General features: G+C 32.6%; 2 protein-coding genes across 4 annotated transcripts; one reads left to right on the top strand and one right to left on the bottom strand.

The window, feature by feature from the left end:
* The first annotated feature begins 2,730 nt into the window (after positions 1-2,730).
* LOC130961942 (uncharacterized) lies at positions 2,731-6,793 on the top strand. Its single transcript, XM_057887991.1, has 5 exons — positions 2,731-2,875; positions 3,422-3,570; positions 3,658-3,815; positions 4,553-4,619; positions 5,709-6,793. The coding sequence occupies exons 2-5, from the start codon at positions 3,439-3,441 to the stop codon at positions 5,805-5,807; spliced, it is 456 nt and encodes a 151-aa protein (XP_057743974.1). The 5' UTR covers positions 2,731-2,875; positions 3,422-3,438; the 3' UTR covers positions 5,808-6,793.
* Positions 6,794-6,834: 41 nt separating this feature from the next.
* LOC130961943 (uncharacterized) lies at positions 6,835-8,720 on the bottom strand. Of its 3 annotated transcripts, none has more exons than XM_057887994.1 (7): positions 8,679-8,720; positions 8,428-8,544; positions 8,304-8,330; positions 8,138-8,200; positions 7,359-7,437; positions 7,229-7,274; positions 6,835-7,132 (listed from the first exon to the last, which is right to left on the bottom strand). In XM_057887994.1, the coding sequence occupies exons 2-7, from the start codon at positions 8,467-8,469 to the stop codon at positions 7,123-7,125; spliced, it is 267 nt and encodes an 88-aa protein (XP_057743977.1). In that variant the 5' UTR covers positions 8,470-8,544; positions 8,679-8,720; the 3' UTR covers positions 6,835-7,122. The 3 variants fall into 3 exon arrangements, with proteins under 3 accessions (XP_057743977.1, XP_057743976.1, XP_057743975.1); XM_057887993.1 differs by having other exon boundaries at positions 8,428-8,541; positions 8,679-8,715; XM_057887992.1 differs by having other exon boundaries at positions 8,428-8,717.
* Between the last annotated feature and the right edge of the window lie 7,865 nt (positions 8,721-16,585).

Raw genomic sequence — 16,585 nt, 5'->3', positions numbered from 1 at the left:
ATGGCGGATCTTAAAAAAAAATTAGAGGGGCCAAATATATAATTAATTATATATATATATATCTTATTTTTATTTTTATTTTTAAGTTTATAATGGGAAAGATAAGCTTATTATTTTAAATTATAATGAACTAAATGAAATATATATATATATATATATATATATAAAGAAGAGAATGTGATGATAGTAAGATTTGAACCTAGGAAAAAGAATTCGTAAAAGATTTACGAGAAAAGTAAAAACCATTTGAACAACTTGTATCAAACAAAATCAATAGGTACAATTTTAATTTTATAAATATTTAGAAAGTTATGGCCCCATTGTCTCGATCAATTTCTGCCAATGGAAATTCTAAAATTTTAGTCACATCTTGAGATCAAACAACTATTTTTTGCGAAAATTATCTTTAAATTTATGTTATAAATTGTGCCATATACAACAAATAATTATAAAATTGGACACAAAAAAAGCCTAGTCTTTATTTTTTGTTAAGATCAGCTGATATAAAATTGAAATTCAGCCAATACAAACCCAAATCTGATTCTATATTTTATGATAATTTTGTTCAAAATCCAGTTCGATTCAAATTCGAAGCATATCTTGTTGGATTTGGATTTGTCTTTTTCAATCATAATAATTTTTGGATTAGTTTTAACGTTTGAGTCATACTTCGGGTTGATATAACCTTATTCAAAATCATATTTGATAGTTAAAAAATATATATTTTAAAATAAAAATTAAAAATAAAATATTATATTTTTATATCCCAATTACTATTTGCTATATATTATATGATATTGTTATTTTAAAATAATTTATTTTAGTATAAATAAATGTTATATATCATTTATTAAATTTAATCTTTAAAAATAAAATTTTATTAATTTATCATATAAAAATTTATAAAATTATATACATTAATTGTATATATGTTGACCAGTTTGACCTAATTTATTTCTAATTAATTTAAGATCAAAGTTGAATTTTTAAAATAAATCGAAAGTATTCTCAAGTTCAATATTTGAAAATTGAGCTAAATTGGTTAGTCAAATTGATCGAATCGAAAATCAATGGCTATTTTAGATAATATTTATGAATCGGATTCGATCCGTATATCTATAGTATTTATTTGAATCTAATCTAAAAATTATAGATATTAATCTATTTCGCACATTAATAAAATAATATTTTATTGATATTTTTAATAAAAAATACAAGTTCAATATTTAAAAATTGGGTCAAATTAGTCGGTTAGATCGATTGAATCAAAAATCAGTTCGAGCTGAGGTGGGTTTTGCGCTAAAAAAGATTTGATCAAATTGGATCCCTTTTTTTATGTCAGGGCAACGGATATTGTTATTTTTTTTCACTAGATATTGTATTTCTTCTTTAAAAAAAAATAAAAATGAAACCTTTGTTTTGTAGAGACCATAAACAATAATTTTTATTTATCAATTTTAATTAGACTAATAATTTTAGATAAATAAATTACATGGTTATTTACACATGAATAATATAATGTAATAGGTATAAATTAATTAATAAATTTTTAAAATAAAAAAATTAATTTAATACAAAAATAAAATAAAAATTATTTATTATAAGAAAAAATTATATACAATTTAATATATTTTATAAATTGTTAATTTTATTGTGTCAAATTAAAATATTATTGTAATAGTATTAGTTAATTTTATGTTTATTTTTGTAATAGTTATTTTTAGAATTTAAAATTTAATTATTTTTAAAATATTAGTGAATATATATTTTAAATTTTAATTTTAAATTTTTAATTATTTTATATTTTTTATTTATTTAAGATCAATTTTATTAATATAATTATTTATCAATTAAATTAATAAATTAATAATGTGATCGATTTAATTACTGATTCGATTCTGATAACTATGATAGGAATTGAGGCGAAACCAGCTGAGAATTGGTCAATTGAACCGAATTAGGATCGGCTGGTCTTCTAAAACCTGCAAAAACGACGCCGTTTAGAAGAGGGGTATTTCTAAATTCTAATGAAAGGACAAGAACCCTTTTATGAGTTTATCTTAGGGGTGTGCATGGATAGGGTGAAGCCGGGTTTGATGTGATCCAAACCCGACTCGAAATATACATCGGACCTATTTGTTAGACCCGAACCCGGCCCTAGACCCGATGAAATCTATACACTTTCGGGTCACGATTATACCGGGTGAAAATCGGGTCGTTAACATTATATTATTTTGATACCTTCTTTTAAATTAGCATGTAAAAATATCTAAATTTCCAAGACTCCAACCATTATTTGACTTGGTAAAATTCACTTAGAAAAATATAACAAGAACCAATTATTTTCTAAAATTAAAGTATAACCATAATTAATACTAATATTGCCTAATAACACTAAATATTTAAATCAATATAAATAACACAATATTATGCATTAGTCTAAAGTCTTATGCATTTTAAACATAAAACATTAACTTAGAGTCATATATATAATGACTAATAACACAAAATATTAAAGTTTACAATACTTAAATTTCACATAATAATAGCCATCATCCATCACTAATAATAGAAAATATTAATTGTGTATGATGACCGGGCCAATTTCGAGTAACCCGAACTATGGCCCGGACCGGATCTAAAATAATGACCGGGTCTATTTTTGAGACCCGTACCGATCATAGACCTGTTGAAATCACACCAAATTAGCCCCTAAAGTATTCGGAACCGGACCGAACCATGCACCCCTAGTTTATATTTCTTCTCTCTTCTCTACGGCTCTACCTCTCTTCTCCAGGCAGCCAGCCACCATTCTGTCATTCTTTTCCCCCAACCGCCGTGCGTTCGCCATTCACTTTTTCCGGTTGATATATATGTGAGTCGATTTTATGTTTCGTTTGATAATTTGAAAATTGTTGCTTCTAATTGAACAATGGGGTTTAAATATTTTTGGTTACTTGATCTTAATGCTTATCTATCGGGTTGGTGTAGCATACATGTTCTTAGGCCCTGATGTGTTTCTGGTTTTTTTGGTTTGTACTGCTGGTTCTTGTTCTTGTGTTTTGACATGAACATCAACATCCTTGTATGGATCTCTGTGTGTGTATAAGCATAAAAAAAAAACAAAAGAATATTTTTATATGCTTCAGAACTTTGTTTCCTCCAACTTATGCATGCTTTTCTATAATTATAACTTTGGTTCATGTCATACTTTCAATTTGTGTAATTTTAATATTTAAATTACAATATAGTGATATTTTTTAATTATAATTATATTTATTATAAAACGGTTATTCTGATCTAACCACGGTTGAACTACGGGCTGACAGCCATGCCTTTCGATTCATGAGCTTTGCCTCATCTCTTATTGAACTTTTAATTTGGGGTTTTGATTTTGTTTGGTTTGATGTTCCAAAACTAGAATTGGGATGAAGGAGAATGAGTTACCTCTTAACAACATTGTTAAAGAAGCACGAGGTTGATTCCATCATCAGAGACACCATCGACAAGGTTCTTGTCCTCCGCTTTGGTCGTGCCTCCGATTCTGTCTGTCTCCAACTTGATCAAATTGTTAGTATGCTTCTCTTTTTTACACTTTCCAATTCTATATATTTGATTATATTTTGGTATTTAACTCGTTTGGTTTGTTTGATGCAGCTTTCGAAAGCTGTGAGGGATGTGTCCAAATTCGCAACAGTGGCACTGGTTGATGTTGACTCAGAGGATGTTCAGGTTTATGTCAAGTATTTTGACATTTCTTTGATTCCTTCCACGGTGTTCTTCTTCAATGCCCATCACATGAAAATGGATTCTGGGTATGCTGCTAACTTTTTTATAATATGATTTGATTCAGTAGTTTACTTCTTTGTTTTGGTTTGATTTTTTACACTTTTGTGTTGCATGTTTCTTCAATTGTTTGTTGCTTCATCTGATTATGATTGTGTTGTGTTCATGATTTACTTATGATTATGACTTATGTATCCATTGGAAAGCATCTTAACTCATATTTTTTCAGTTTAAACCTGCCAAAAATAATTTAAAAATGCTGTTAACTAGACTGATTGATTTGTTATGTGCATTGGTAATTGTCAAATTAGAATTTTTTTTTTCATCATTCGTTTCGGTGCTATTTTGCTGGTATGTAATGTACGATCAATATATCCTTTTAACAAATAACTCGCTGTGAATGATAAACTGAGAATTGAGAAGCTGATTGACGGTTTGAAATTCGGAAATGATATATTCTCTTCGGTGCCTCATATATGCATGTTTCTAAGGAAATTTTATATTTTCTTTGGAGTACAATTAAATGTCTGCTTCTTAAGTGCAATATTTGGTGTCAAGACATACTATTACTTCGTTGTATTCTCTAGCCTCTTAGGCTCTTATTCTATGAAAGTTTACTTAGAGTTCCAGAAGTAATATAGCATTTATGATTTCGTCATTTCAGACTTCCAGTATTGTAGAAGAGGCTTTTCCCTCCTCAATTCTTTGGATTTGTATCAAGAAATTTTCTGGTTAAGATTTTGACATTTTGTTCTGTTACATATAGGACTGCAGATCACACTAAGTGGATTGGCGCTTTTCACAGAAAGCAAGATTTCATTGATGTTGTAGAGGTACATACTTACATATCCTTGTTTATGCGAATCTTGGATCTGATTAAAATGATTGTAAATCGTTTCAAATGCCAGTCGTTTATCATTGACATTTACTGATTATTGTTAAAAGTAGTAACAAATGGTGGGTTCATATGCAGAAAAAGACATAGTAAGATATCTAGTGTTTATCATTTGTTTACATGCCTCTCTCTCTCTCTCCCTCTTTTAATTCTTGCCATTTAAACTTCATTAGTATTCCGTCCAAAGGTTATTTGAAGTCTTTCAATTGAGAAGTGATCTTTGTCTTGTAGATATTGATATGTTATTGAGAATAACATAGGATGCCATCATCTTAAGTAACATAACCACTTGTGATTTGTGAACATGTCTCCACCACCTTCCCCTTTCCTTTTATAAACAAAATTTAGGATTAAAAGGGCGCAGTACTTCAAAACTTGTTTCTGAAAAAATAAGTGGTTTCTCTGAGCTTTAAACGAGTATTTAGCTTAGCTTGTGCAAAACTGATGTTGAGTATTAGATGTTTTTCATCTATTTTTCTTGTCTTATCTCTCTTGCCATGAAGAAAAATAATTGTACAATGGTATGATTCTAGTCCAATAGGCTCAATTAGGGAGTGCAAACTTAGTTAAATAAGGGGCAAGGGAAATCAAGTTTGGTTGGTCTAGTGGTTAGCTCACTAGTCCGCATAAGCAAGTGTTGAGGGTTTGAATCCCGCCTTGTGCATGCAACAAAGCATTGACCAACAGCAAACCCTCAATGGAGGTTTGATCCGTGATGGATTAGTCCTTAGTCTGCTGGATTGGGAGATACAGTAGGAAACCAAATAAGGGGCAAAGGAATTTAAATAGGTGTGTTACGAAAAACTCTTTAGGATATTCTCCTTCCATTTCCCATTGATCACTGTAGAATCCAATTTTGCATTACAATCCTAATTTGAGTTATATTTTTTTTATGTCTCTTGCCTTCTATGCAGTAGTACATTGATTGGATGCTAGATTAGCTTCTACTTGAAAATGTGTGCTTCCAGCTATTTACCATGTATGACCTTTTCATTATTTGATGAAATTGTGATGAACATTACTGCAGGCGATATTTAGAGGAGCAATGAAAGGGAAGCTTATTGTGAATTGCCCTCTCCCACCTGAAAGAATTCCAAAATACCAGTTATTGTACAAAGATGTCTGAATGAAAGTGAATACCAGTTACCTGTTGTATATACTTGGGATTTGCACATTATACTACTAGTTTTCAGAGTTGACTAGTCCCCTTCTATATCCTTTTTATTCATTCACAAGACTGGAATATGACAACAAGGGTCGAACCATTTATAAGTGTTTGATAAAATAAGACATAGGTTTCTTGTTGGGGACTACAATGGCTATGGTTAGTTGGTTACCATGTCTAAGTTGCCATCACATAGGAAAGTAGGCCAGAGTGAAAGAAGAATGATGCGGCAACAAAAGGTAGTTACACTTGCAGACTCCTAAACTTTGTTAGGGTAAACCACAAAAATTGTACTCGAATTATCTCTATTGACAAAAGTGTCTCCGAATTTTGTTATTGACAAGAATATTCTCAAATTATTTAAAAAATGCGACAAAATAATAAAAAACGATCACTTTTTGTATTTGAGAAAATTTATATACATTTAATTAAAAATTTTATTAGAATATTTAGATAACTATTTAAAAAATACACAAAAAAATCAAATAAAAATTTTATCTCTAGATTTTTTTAAATTGGTTGTTGATAAATAAATCACAAAAAATATATATATTTAATAAAAAAATTACCAAATTTTAAAAATAAAAATATCTTATTTTTTCTGATTGTGTTTGCAAAAAATTCTATTAAAATTCAATTTTTAAAATAGATATTTAATATTAGATATTTTTGTTGCATTTTTAAATAATTTAAAAATATTTTTATCAATAAAATTTGGGAATATTTTTATCACCGCCAAAATAATACAATGTTTTTACTGTTAGTGGAAATCTCGGATATTCAAACCTGGCATGTTAGAGATGCAGTCATCAGTCACATTCATATAGAAATTAAATTAAAGGAGTCAATACATTATTTTCTTTTTAATGTACTATTTTGATTATTATTTTTGTCATAAACTATAATAGCAGTATTTATTTAGTGTTGTGCGAAATTAAATCATCCTTGCAGTTAGTGGTGTTGAGGGTATCATGCACTGCAAGGCATGGGAACGGAAACTTATATATTTGATATATGATATTAGTGTCATATTTCCTCAATCGTAATATAAGATATTGATATATGCATAAAGAAGGCAGAACAGGTGGAACAGCAAAGAAAGTCGCTGAACTAAGAATTCATCTAGTGCAACAAAATCTAATCTACATAACAACCATTCTCACACCGGATATTCAAAATTCTAAGTGACAGCGATTAACAAAATGAAAGATAATTCTGTCTCCTTGCTGAATGGAATGTATGGTTTACAATACACCCTGGGTGTTCATCTTCATCTTCATTTTCCCCTGAAATTTATGTGACGTTTGTATGAGAAAATTAACTCACTCAGATAGAAATGTGAACCATGTGAGCTATGAAAGATGAATTTTAATTTCACTTACGTGTTCATCATTAAAGTTATGTTGTCTCCTTTAAGAAGGATCCTCCCTAATAAGAACAATATACTTCAGAAATTGCATGAATAAGTAGCAAAAAAAAAAAAAAAGAAAAAATTGAGAAACTTTAGCATACCTAATGTCTTTCTGGTGTTCTTCTTGACATTCACTTCTTCAGCATCATCCAGAACCAAATTCATGTATTCATCAAAACCCTGTTTAAAATTAAGATGAGATTGGATTCTAAATTCTAACCACAGCACATTTTATATTGCTATGCCAAAAACACAAGCCTGTAGGCCTGTACTCTAGATACAAATACAATGGAGCTTCATATAAAACGCACTAGATAGATTCAACACCAACTTATCATCTCATTTAAATTCATTCAATCGTAGAACCAAATTTTCAAAGGGAAGCTTTGGAGCAAACGGTTGAGTTGTTTCCATGTAATCTCAAGGTCACGGGTTCAAGATGTGGAAATAGCCGATGATGTAATTATCAGGTTAGGCTGCATAGCTTACACTCTTTGGGTCCAGCCCTTCCTAGACCCTGTGTTAGCGGGGATGGTTGTGCACCGGGCTGCCCTTTTTTGTTTTATGTTTTATTGTACAACCAAATTTTCCAACTGATACTGTTTGAATGTGTTAAATAAATCCTTGTTTTTCAATACCTCGTCAATTCACCATTAATTTAAAAGTCACTGTACAGAATAATCTAGCCTCAACTAGTAACAATACTGAATTTGCATAATTTAAAAGACAGCACAACATCACCATTAATCTATAGAAGACTCAATCACAATCCAAATCCACATTAATCATATCCGCAAAACAGTTTAAAGTCCGCAAAAACCATTTTTTTTATTAAGTACGCATGAAAAAAAGAAACTTCAATTAAGTATGAAGGACTCACAATGATACGGCCTTCAATCCTCAAATCCTTTTGCTCAAAGAGCCAAATCTGAATGCGAGCTTTCTGCAATAAAAACACAATTCACATAAAGAAAAATCAAGTTATAGAAAGGATAGAAGAATTCAGGAATAGAGGTAGGTACTACTCAGTATAGGCAAGGACTTACACTTTGAAGGAACCTGAAAATCAAGTTCTGCAAAATGCGAAAAGGAAAGATGTTAAGACAAACAGAAACTTTAAAACACAACCAACAAAAAAAAAAAAAAAAAGACGAGGAGTGAGAAACGTACAATGGGTTGGGTCATAACCCTCTGAACTTTAGTGCTTGCCATGGTTTGGAAACTGGATCAAACAGTTGCAGGAACAAAACTGTATTTTGCAGCGAGGGAGCTCGAACTAAAACCCTACTAAACCAAACAAACAAATTCAACGAATTCAATTTGAATACCGTTGAGTATCGAGGGATGAGAGAAGAGAGAGTTGCCGGCGAGGACGGTGGGCAACGGGCAGCCGGCAGCGAGCGGCGAGGATCAGAGTATACCTGCTAGGGTTTGCGACTAAGTGCCTGAGAGTCTCTGAGGAGGAATTGAGTGTGAAGGGTGGGGTTTGAGATATATATATTTGGGGATATTTTGGTAATTTTCTAGTTAAGTCTTTAATGGGCCACAGAATTTTGTACTCTACATTTTTCATGGGCAATGGGCCTCTTATAAACTAAAAATCTATGATGCATGCTTGTTTGGGTAATAGCAATGAGATTTCCTAATATATTATGTTAAGAATAAACCAATTTGTGGTATACCATATGCTTTCTTAACAATCACATCCGGATTAAAAGAAAAAGATGGATTAGTCGTTCAGTTAATATAAAGTATTTTTTAGATAAGTTATAATAATATTTTAATATTTTATTGATATTAAAATATAAATTAATTTTTTTATTATTTTTAAAGGCTTATTTTAATTATATAAAATATTTAAATTTTTTTTGTTTTAATAAATAATAATTATTATTTTTTTTTAAATTTATTACAAGAATATATAGTAAAAATAACGCTGTACGCGCTAACACATGATGATATTTAAGTGTGTTCAAGTGTGTCCAGAGTAAATTTTTTTATTTTTTATTAAGATATGGTTAGACATAACAAACACACGTATTGGACAAATGTCGATGAGTGTTGCGTCTGAAATGCATCCGACATGTAAATACGACAACTCAGTAAAATGCCCGTACTTCATAGCTAAAAATAAAATAATATAAGTTTTTCAAGTTTTCACACCAAAAATAGTTTTTCAAGTTATAAAACAAGATAATAAAAAATGTCATAATAAATTTTTTCTTTTGGATTTTGATAAATCCTATGTCGTTATTATACCGGTTAAGTACGATTTTGGTCCCTAACGTATAGGTCAAAAAAATTTTTCGTCCCCAACCTTTTTTTACATACAAATCCCTAATGTTCGAGTTGATTTTAAAATTATCTTTCAGACAATTATACCCTTCTCCTTCTTCACCAAAATACTCAACAACAATAATGAATGAATCAGAAGTAACAACAATGAAACAAAAATATCTCTTCTTTTTTTTCTTCTTTAGTAATAACAATGAAGCAAAAACAAAAGCAGAATTGGAAATAGAAGAAACAGAAACATAAGTAGAATTGGAAATAAAAGCAGAAGCAAAATTGAAAATAGAAATAAAAGTAGAAACATAAAAAGAATCAAAAGCATAAAAAACAAAGGCAGAATCAGAAGCAGAAGAAACAGAAGTAGAAGAACAATAGATTAACAAAATAAGAAACAGAATCAAAAAATAGAATCAGAAGCATCTCTACTTCTTTTTCTTCTTCTTCATCATAGCACCAGCAACAAAACAATAAAATCAGAAGAACAAAACACAAAGAGATCAAAGATCAAATCAAAAGGAGAAAAAATTAGAAGCAGAAGAAATAATGAACAATAAAATCAGAATCAGAAGCAGAAGAAATTAGAAGTCGAAGTAGAACGAATCAAAAATAGAATCGAAACCTAGGGAGGACCAGCGGCAAGGACGCATAGCGGCAGCAAGGACCAGAAGCATCGGCGGCAGTGGTGAAGCACGATGGCGACGGGGCACCCATCTTCCTCCCCCTGGCCACGGGTTCTCTCTCTCTCTCTCTCTCTCTCTCTCTCTCTCTCTCTCTCTCTCTCTCTCTCTCTCTCTCTCTCTCTCTCTCTCTCTCTCTCTCTCTCTCTCTCTCTCTCTCTCTCTCTCTCTACAAGCTCTTTGACATCAGCAAGGCGTGGCGAGGAGCAGTGGCGGCGAGAGGAGGATGGACAGAACGACGAAGCTTCCCTTCTCCCCACCTTCCCTTCCCCCTCCCCCGCGTGATTCCCTTTCCCTTTCCCTTTTCATCCGTTTTCTTTTTTTTTTTCATTTTTTAATTTTTTTAATTAAGGGTAATTTAGTAATAAAAATTAAAATTTTGGTAAAAAGAGATGGTTTTAAAATTAAGTTAACCTTTAAGAATAATTTTATATGCAAAAAAAAGTTGAGGACGAAAAAATTTTTTGACCTATACCCTAGAAATTAAAATTGTGCTTAATCCTTATTATAAAAAAAGTTTGCAGTAGTGAAATTTCAGCATAACATGAAAGAGAATTATCGAGTTACGTCTATCCACAATGTATTTGATAAACCACTACTTTATGATTTATCTTGTGCTAAATTGAGTGGTATTTATCAATTCTCTGCATACTTATTCATACAATTTGCATGGTTTTACAAATCCTTCCCAATTTTGTTGAAAGGTTGAAAACTTGCTTTCTAAGCCCTTAAATTGTGTACTTTTAATTTCCATTTATACCATTCGATGCCGTTATCCATGTGTTAAGTGTTTTCAGGCTTTATAGGGAAGGAATGGCTCAGAGGATGGAAAAGGAAGCTTACAAAAATGGAAGGAACACAAGAAACTAAGGAGCTGGTCAGCGAGAATCAACACGCACGCGTACTTGACATGTACACACAATTTGGCGCATTCCCTATCGACGCGAACGCGTATTTGACGCAGACGCGTACCATGCGCAGAAGACTATCGATGCGTATGCGTACCTGACGCGTACACGCGACATGCACCATGTGCAAAATTCGCAGAAAACGCTAGGGACGATTTTGGGCTGAGTCTGGACCCAGTTTTTGGCCCAGAAACGCAGACTAGATCCAGGGGACAGCAGGGACTCAAGAGACATTCACGCATTCTCAGTTTTTAGTTCTAGTTTTAGTTTTAGGAATCTTGGAGAGATTTTACCACTTTCTCTAGGGTTTTTCACATTCAGATATTTCTAGTTTTATGCTTTTGAGTTGGATATTGGGAAGAGTTACTACCTCTATTGAAGTTTCTATCATTCTAGTTTGTTTCCTATTCCTTTACTCTTTTATTTCCCATTTACCCTATTTAGAGTTACAACTCGATATCTTTAATTTTGGAAATTATTAATGCAAAAGTATTTTTCTATTTAATTTCTTTAATTGCTTGATCATCTCGATCCAATTCCAAATTATCATGTCTTCTTCCTACTCCCTTTATATGAATGAAAAAATGGCATCCATGTCAATGGAGTAGACTACCAACTTGGCTTTAGAGTTGATTAATATTAGGAGACCCTTGAGTTGGAAGACTCAAGAGTAAACAGGTAATTGAAAGTTGTTGGCTGGCTCTCTAGTTACTAATGCTAATCCTTCCTAAGGGAGAGGATTAGGACTTGTAAAGTGGAGTAAGCTCAACTACTTGACTTTCCTTCATTCGTTGAGGGTTAACTAAGTAGAAACAATAACCTATTACTGTTAATCTTGGAAAAACCAACAAGGATAGAACTTCCGATTAATCTTCTCCTAGCCAAGACTTTTTATTTCAATTACATAAAACCTCTTATTAATTTTCATTGTTTTAATTTATAATCGTTTATTTGCCTATTTCCCAAACTCCAAATTTTTGAGAAACCCCTAATCAATAATTCGCACTCTCTTAGCAACTCGTTGGGAGACGAATTGAAAATTCTACTTCTAGTATTTTATTCTTAATTTTGTGACAACCCTTTTTAAATTGATACACAGATTTTTTACTAATAACGTATATTTATTAGTTTCATTGATTTATTTTTCTATATGTATTTACCTATTTGGTTTATTCTTCTAATAGTGTTTAATTAATAATTCTACAGTTCCACTATTGCTTTTAAAATTCAAATATATTAATATTTTGTCTTTTTTAATTTTCATTCTATTTGATCATCTTATTTGTTTTTCAATGTTAATACTGAAATCCAATAATATTCTTTCTTTCTTTTTCTTCTTTTCCTCAGCCACTAACCGCTCTTTATACGACCTCATATATACCAACTTTTTTCTTTCTGGTATGGTATCTTGTTGCCCTTTCTGTCTATTTAATAAAATTGTTTTAAGATTAGGGAGAAGAGATAGTTGAATTTATAGCATTTTCTTACCTAAAAGTACAAAAAGGTAAATTCAAGAGTGGTTCAATCAACTTTTCATGGATAAGGATAAAGCTGAGATGCGTTTGGTGAGAAAGAGAAGGAGAAAAAGGTTGAGAAGATAAGATGAACTTCTCATTATCAATAATGATGAATCTCACTAAAATTATACATCTTACGGGTGTATATATAAGTAATATAGGAATGCTAACTAACTAATACTAAAAAGTAAAGGATAAATAACAAAAAAATGCTAACTGACTAACGCTAAAGAACAGAGGATAAATAACAAAACTATAACTAATTGTGCTAAGATGGCAATCTCCTAACAGATTTTATCATTGCAGCTAATTCACCAAGTAACTAATGTCCACCAACAACCTCCCTCAAGCTTGGGATGTGGATATCGTACATGCCAAGCTTGCATTGAAACTTTGTGAATAGACCTGGAGCTAAGCTCTTTGTAAGAATGTCAACAATTTGTTTAGAGGTAGGGATAGGTAGGAATTTCAAGGAACCATCTTGGATACGATCCCGAACTGTATCACAATCGATCTCGATGTATGTAGTGCGTTCATAGAAGACGAGATTTGACACAATGTGGATCACTGACTTGTTGTCACAGAAGAGAGATATAGGTTTTTCCAGTTGTATTTAAAAGTCATGAAGGATATAGGTCAACCAACGTCCTTCGCTAGTAGTTAGAGACAAAGCTCTATACTCTTCCTCAGCTGAAAAGTGTGACATTGTGACCTGTTTTCTACTCTTCCAAGAAGTAGAACCCAGACACCGACCTGCGTGTATCGAGGCTTGTTCCCTAATAAGAATCAGAATAGCTAGTGAGGTGAAGGTCTGACCTTGAAGAGAAGAGGATTCTTGGCTAGAGTTTGCTTAATGTACCTCAAAATGTACAAACCATCCTTGAAGTGTTCGGTGGTCGCACAATCTAAGTATTGCCTAATTTTGTTGACAGCGAAACTAATGTCCAGACGAGTGTTGGTCAAATATAATAGCCTCTCTATAAGTCTATGATAGGGATTCATCAAATCATGAAGAGGAGAACCAGATGACTTTGAAAGATGAGAAGTGTAACACAGAAGAGTTATGGCAAGTTTTAAATATGTCAAGCCAAACTCCTCCAAGAGATCAGCTGCATAGTTTCGTTGGTATAACATGATTTCTTCCTTGCTCCTGGAAATTTCAATGCCAAGAAAATATTTAAGACGACTCAGATCCTTGATTTTGAATTTGGCATCGAGTAAAGATTTTAACATGATTGATTTCTCCCATATCATTGCCAGCAAGAACAAAATCATCAACATAGACCAAGATGGTTGCAAAGGCAGAGGCTGAACCTTTGGTGAAGAGAGAATGGTCAACCCGAGATTGTCAAAAACCAAAGGACTTCAAAATTAAGCATAGCTTGTGAATCTATTGGTGGCTGGCTTGCTTGAGCCCAGAGAGGGAGCACTCAAGTTTGCATATAATGTTGGGAGGAGCCGAAAGACCCAGGGGCACTTTCATGTAATAGTTTCTGGAAGGTCACCATGACGAAAGGCTGTATTAACGTCTAATTAGTAAAGAAACCAACCTTTGTGAGCAGCAAGAGCTAAGAGAACCTGGGATGTTGACATTTTGAATACCGGGCTAAAGGTGTTAAAGTAAACAAAGCCAGCCATTTGGTATATCCTTTAGCGACCAGTCGCGCCTTATGGCATTCAACAGACCCATCAGGCTTCAATTTGGTCTTGAAGACCCATTTGCAACCAACAACTTTCTTGCCTTTGGGAAGTATAGTGATAATCCAAGTCTTGTTATTCTTTAAAGCTTGAAGTTCATCCTTAATTGAATTCTTCCAACAATCATATTTAATGGCTTTCTCAAAACTAGTTAGTTCAATAATTCTATCAATGGCAAGAGGGAATTCTTTTTGTTTGTGTGAGAGATTGTCAAATGAAAAAATTTGTGATAGAGGCTACTTGGGACATGATGGAGTAACACTGCTGGAAGTATTTGGCATAGTAGTGACATGCATACAATAAAAATTAGCAAGGTGCTTAAGAGGTCTACGAATTCTACTGGATTTTCTAAGTGGTGCTTAGGGGTCATGAGGTTGTGAGGTGCTTTTAGGGATGTTGATAATATCTTCCGTAGAGATAGAGTTAGGATTAGTAAGATTCCTTCGAATGGAATCATGGGTGTGAGTGTCATGGGACGAGAGTGAATTATCTAAGTGTGATGATGCGTCTAAGTGTGGTGCACGAGATGGAGTATGGAATGAAAGAGGTGATAGATGAAATGATGTAGGTATAGAAATGGGAAAGATAGGTGTAGTATGTGTAGTAGCATAAGGATCATGAGATGAAAAGTGAGAATCTGAGACAATTTTATGTTGCTGAAATGAAAAATTATGCTCATAAAAAATGACATCTCTTGAAATAAAAATTTCTTTTGTAGTTATATCTAGTACAATGAAACCTTTGGTTCCCATTTTGAAACCCAAGAATATGGCTTTTCGAGCTTTCTTTTATAGTTTTGTTTTGTGATTACGCAAGGTTGAGGAAAATACCAAGCAAACAAAGACTTTAAAATGTTGTATGGTTTATCAAACAAAATCAGATAAAAGCTCTTGGCATGTAGAGGCTAGAAGGAACTCGATTTAAAACATGAATAGCTTGAGCAACAACATAGTTCCAAAACTTTAATGGTAAATTGCTTTCAAAAATTAAGGCTCCAACCGTATTAAGAATATATTGGTTGCTCTTTACAATGCCATTATTTTGTGGGGTTTCCACGTAGGAAGTTTGATAAATTATTTCTTAAGAATCATAAAAGGACTACATAGTGAATTCTTTGCCATTATCAATTCTCATACATTTTACTTTTGTATGAAATTGAGTTTCAATGAGTTTTACAAAATGTGGAATCAAAGTAGCTACTTCAGCTTTATTTTTCATGAAATATGCCCATGTGAACCTGCTTTTATCATCCACAATAGTGAGGAAGTATTTGTGGTCGCTAATAGATTGAATTGCCAATGATCCCTAAATATGCATGTGGTTGTCAAAACAAAAAACTGATTTTGTGATACTGTGAGGAAAAGAGAGTCTCTTTTGTTTGCCAAAATGGCATGGCTCACAGGGGGCATATTTCAATTTGTAGGAAAGAAAGTTATAATGTCCTTTCATGAGTTCTATCCTATCATGCGAAATATAACCTAATCTACTATGCCATAGTGCACCTAAATCTTCTCACAAGTGAAATGGGATATAGCGATGGCTCCAAAAAAGGCAGGTGGTTTGGGAGTTGGTGATGGAGTGATTCGGAATACAGCTCTTCTATTTAAATGGTGGTAGAGGTTTTCGAAAGAAGATTGCCCCTTTTATGGAAGAAAGTAGTGTGCTCTTGTAATAACATAAATTCGTCCGAGATGCTGTGTGGTCAGCCTGTTCCTACAAGAGGGGGCCCTTGGAAGGATATTTATCAGCTTCAAATCAGTGAGCCACAAGCCAGACAAAAGATGATCAGAGGCTTGTCTATGAATGTAGGGAATGGCAGAACGATTCGATTCTGGGAGGATATCTGGTTACCTAATGGTTCTTTGAAAGTGTTATTTCCAAGACTTTTCTCGGTCTCAAACCTTAAAGGTTCTGTTATAGGGGATTCTGGGTTTTGGAATGGTGATGAGCGGATAATTTATACGCTTTTTGGCATTGTGTTTATATAGTTTTTAATATGATCTAGCTACTTTTTAGTATATTTTTATTAGTTTTTAAGTAAAATTCACATTTCTGGAATTTACTACGAGTTTGTGTGTTTTTCAGTGATTTCAGGTATTGTCTAGCTAAAATTAAGGGACCTGAGCAAAAATCTGATTTAGAGGCTGACAAAGGACTGTTGATGCTGTTGGATTCTAACCTCCCTGAACTCGAAATTAATTTTTTGGAGCTATAGAAACTCAAATGGCGTGCTCTC

The sequence above is a fragment of the Arachis stenosperma genome, chromosome 2 (genome assembly GCF_014773155.1).
Source record: "Arachis stenosperma cultivar V10309 chromosome 2, arast.V10309.gnm1.PFL2, whole genome shotgun sequence".
Lineage (NCBI taxonomy): Eukaryota > Viridiplantae > Streptophyta > Magnoliopsida > Fabales > Fabaceae > Arachis > Arachis stenosperma.
The sequence above is the reverse complement of the archived record's forward strand: the minus strand, read 5'-3'. Positions and strand labels throughout refer to the sequence as shown.

Bases quoted from the DNA above. Each gene is read 5' to 3' on its own strand.
- LOC130961942 (XM_057887991.1), top strand. From the start codon at position 3,439: ATGAGTTACCTCTTAACAACATTGTTAAAGAAGCACGAGGTTGATTCC. The intron at 3,816-4,552 runs GTATGCTGCTAA...TGTTACATATAG, and splicing joins CACATGAAAATGGATTCTGG to GACTGCAGATCACACTAAGT. The intron at 4,620-5,708 runs GTACATACTTAC...ACATTACTGCAG, and splicing joins ATTTCATTGATGTTGTAGAG to GCGATATTTAGAGGAGCAAT.
- LOC130961943 (XM_057887994.1), bottom strand. From the start codon at position 8,469: ATGGCAAGCACTAAAGTTCAGAGGGTTATGACCCAACCCATT. The intron at 8,331-8,427 runs GTACGTTTCTCA...CGCATTTTGCAG, and splicing joins GGGTTATGACCCAACCCATT to AACTTGATTTTCAGGTTCCT. The intron at 7,438-8,137 runs GTGAGTCCTTCA...AATTTTAAACAG, and splicing joins GGATTGAAGGCCGTATCATT to GGTTTTGATGAATACATGAA.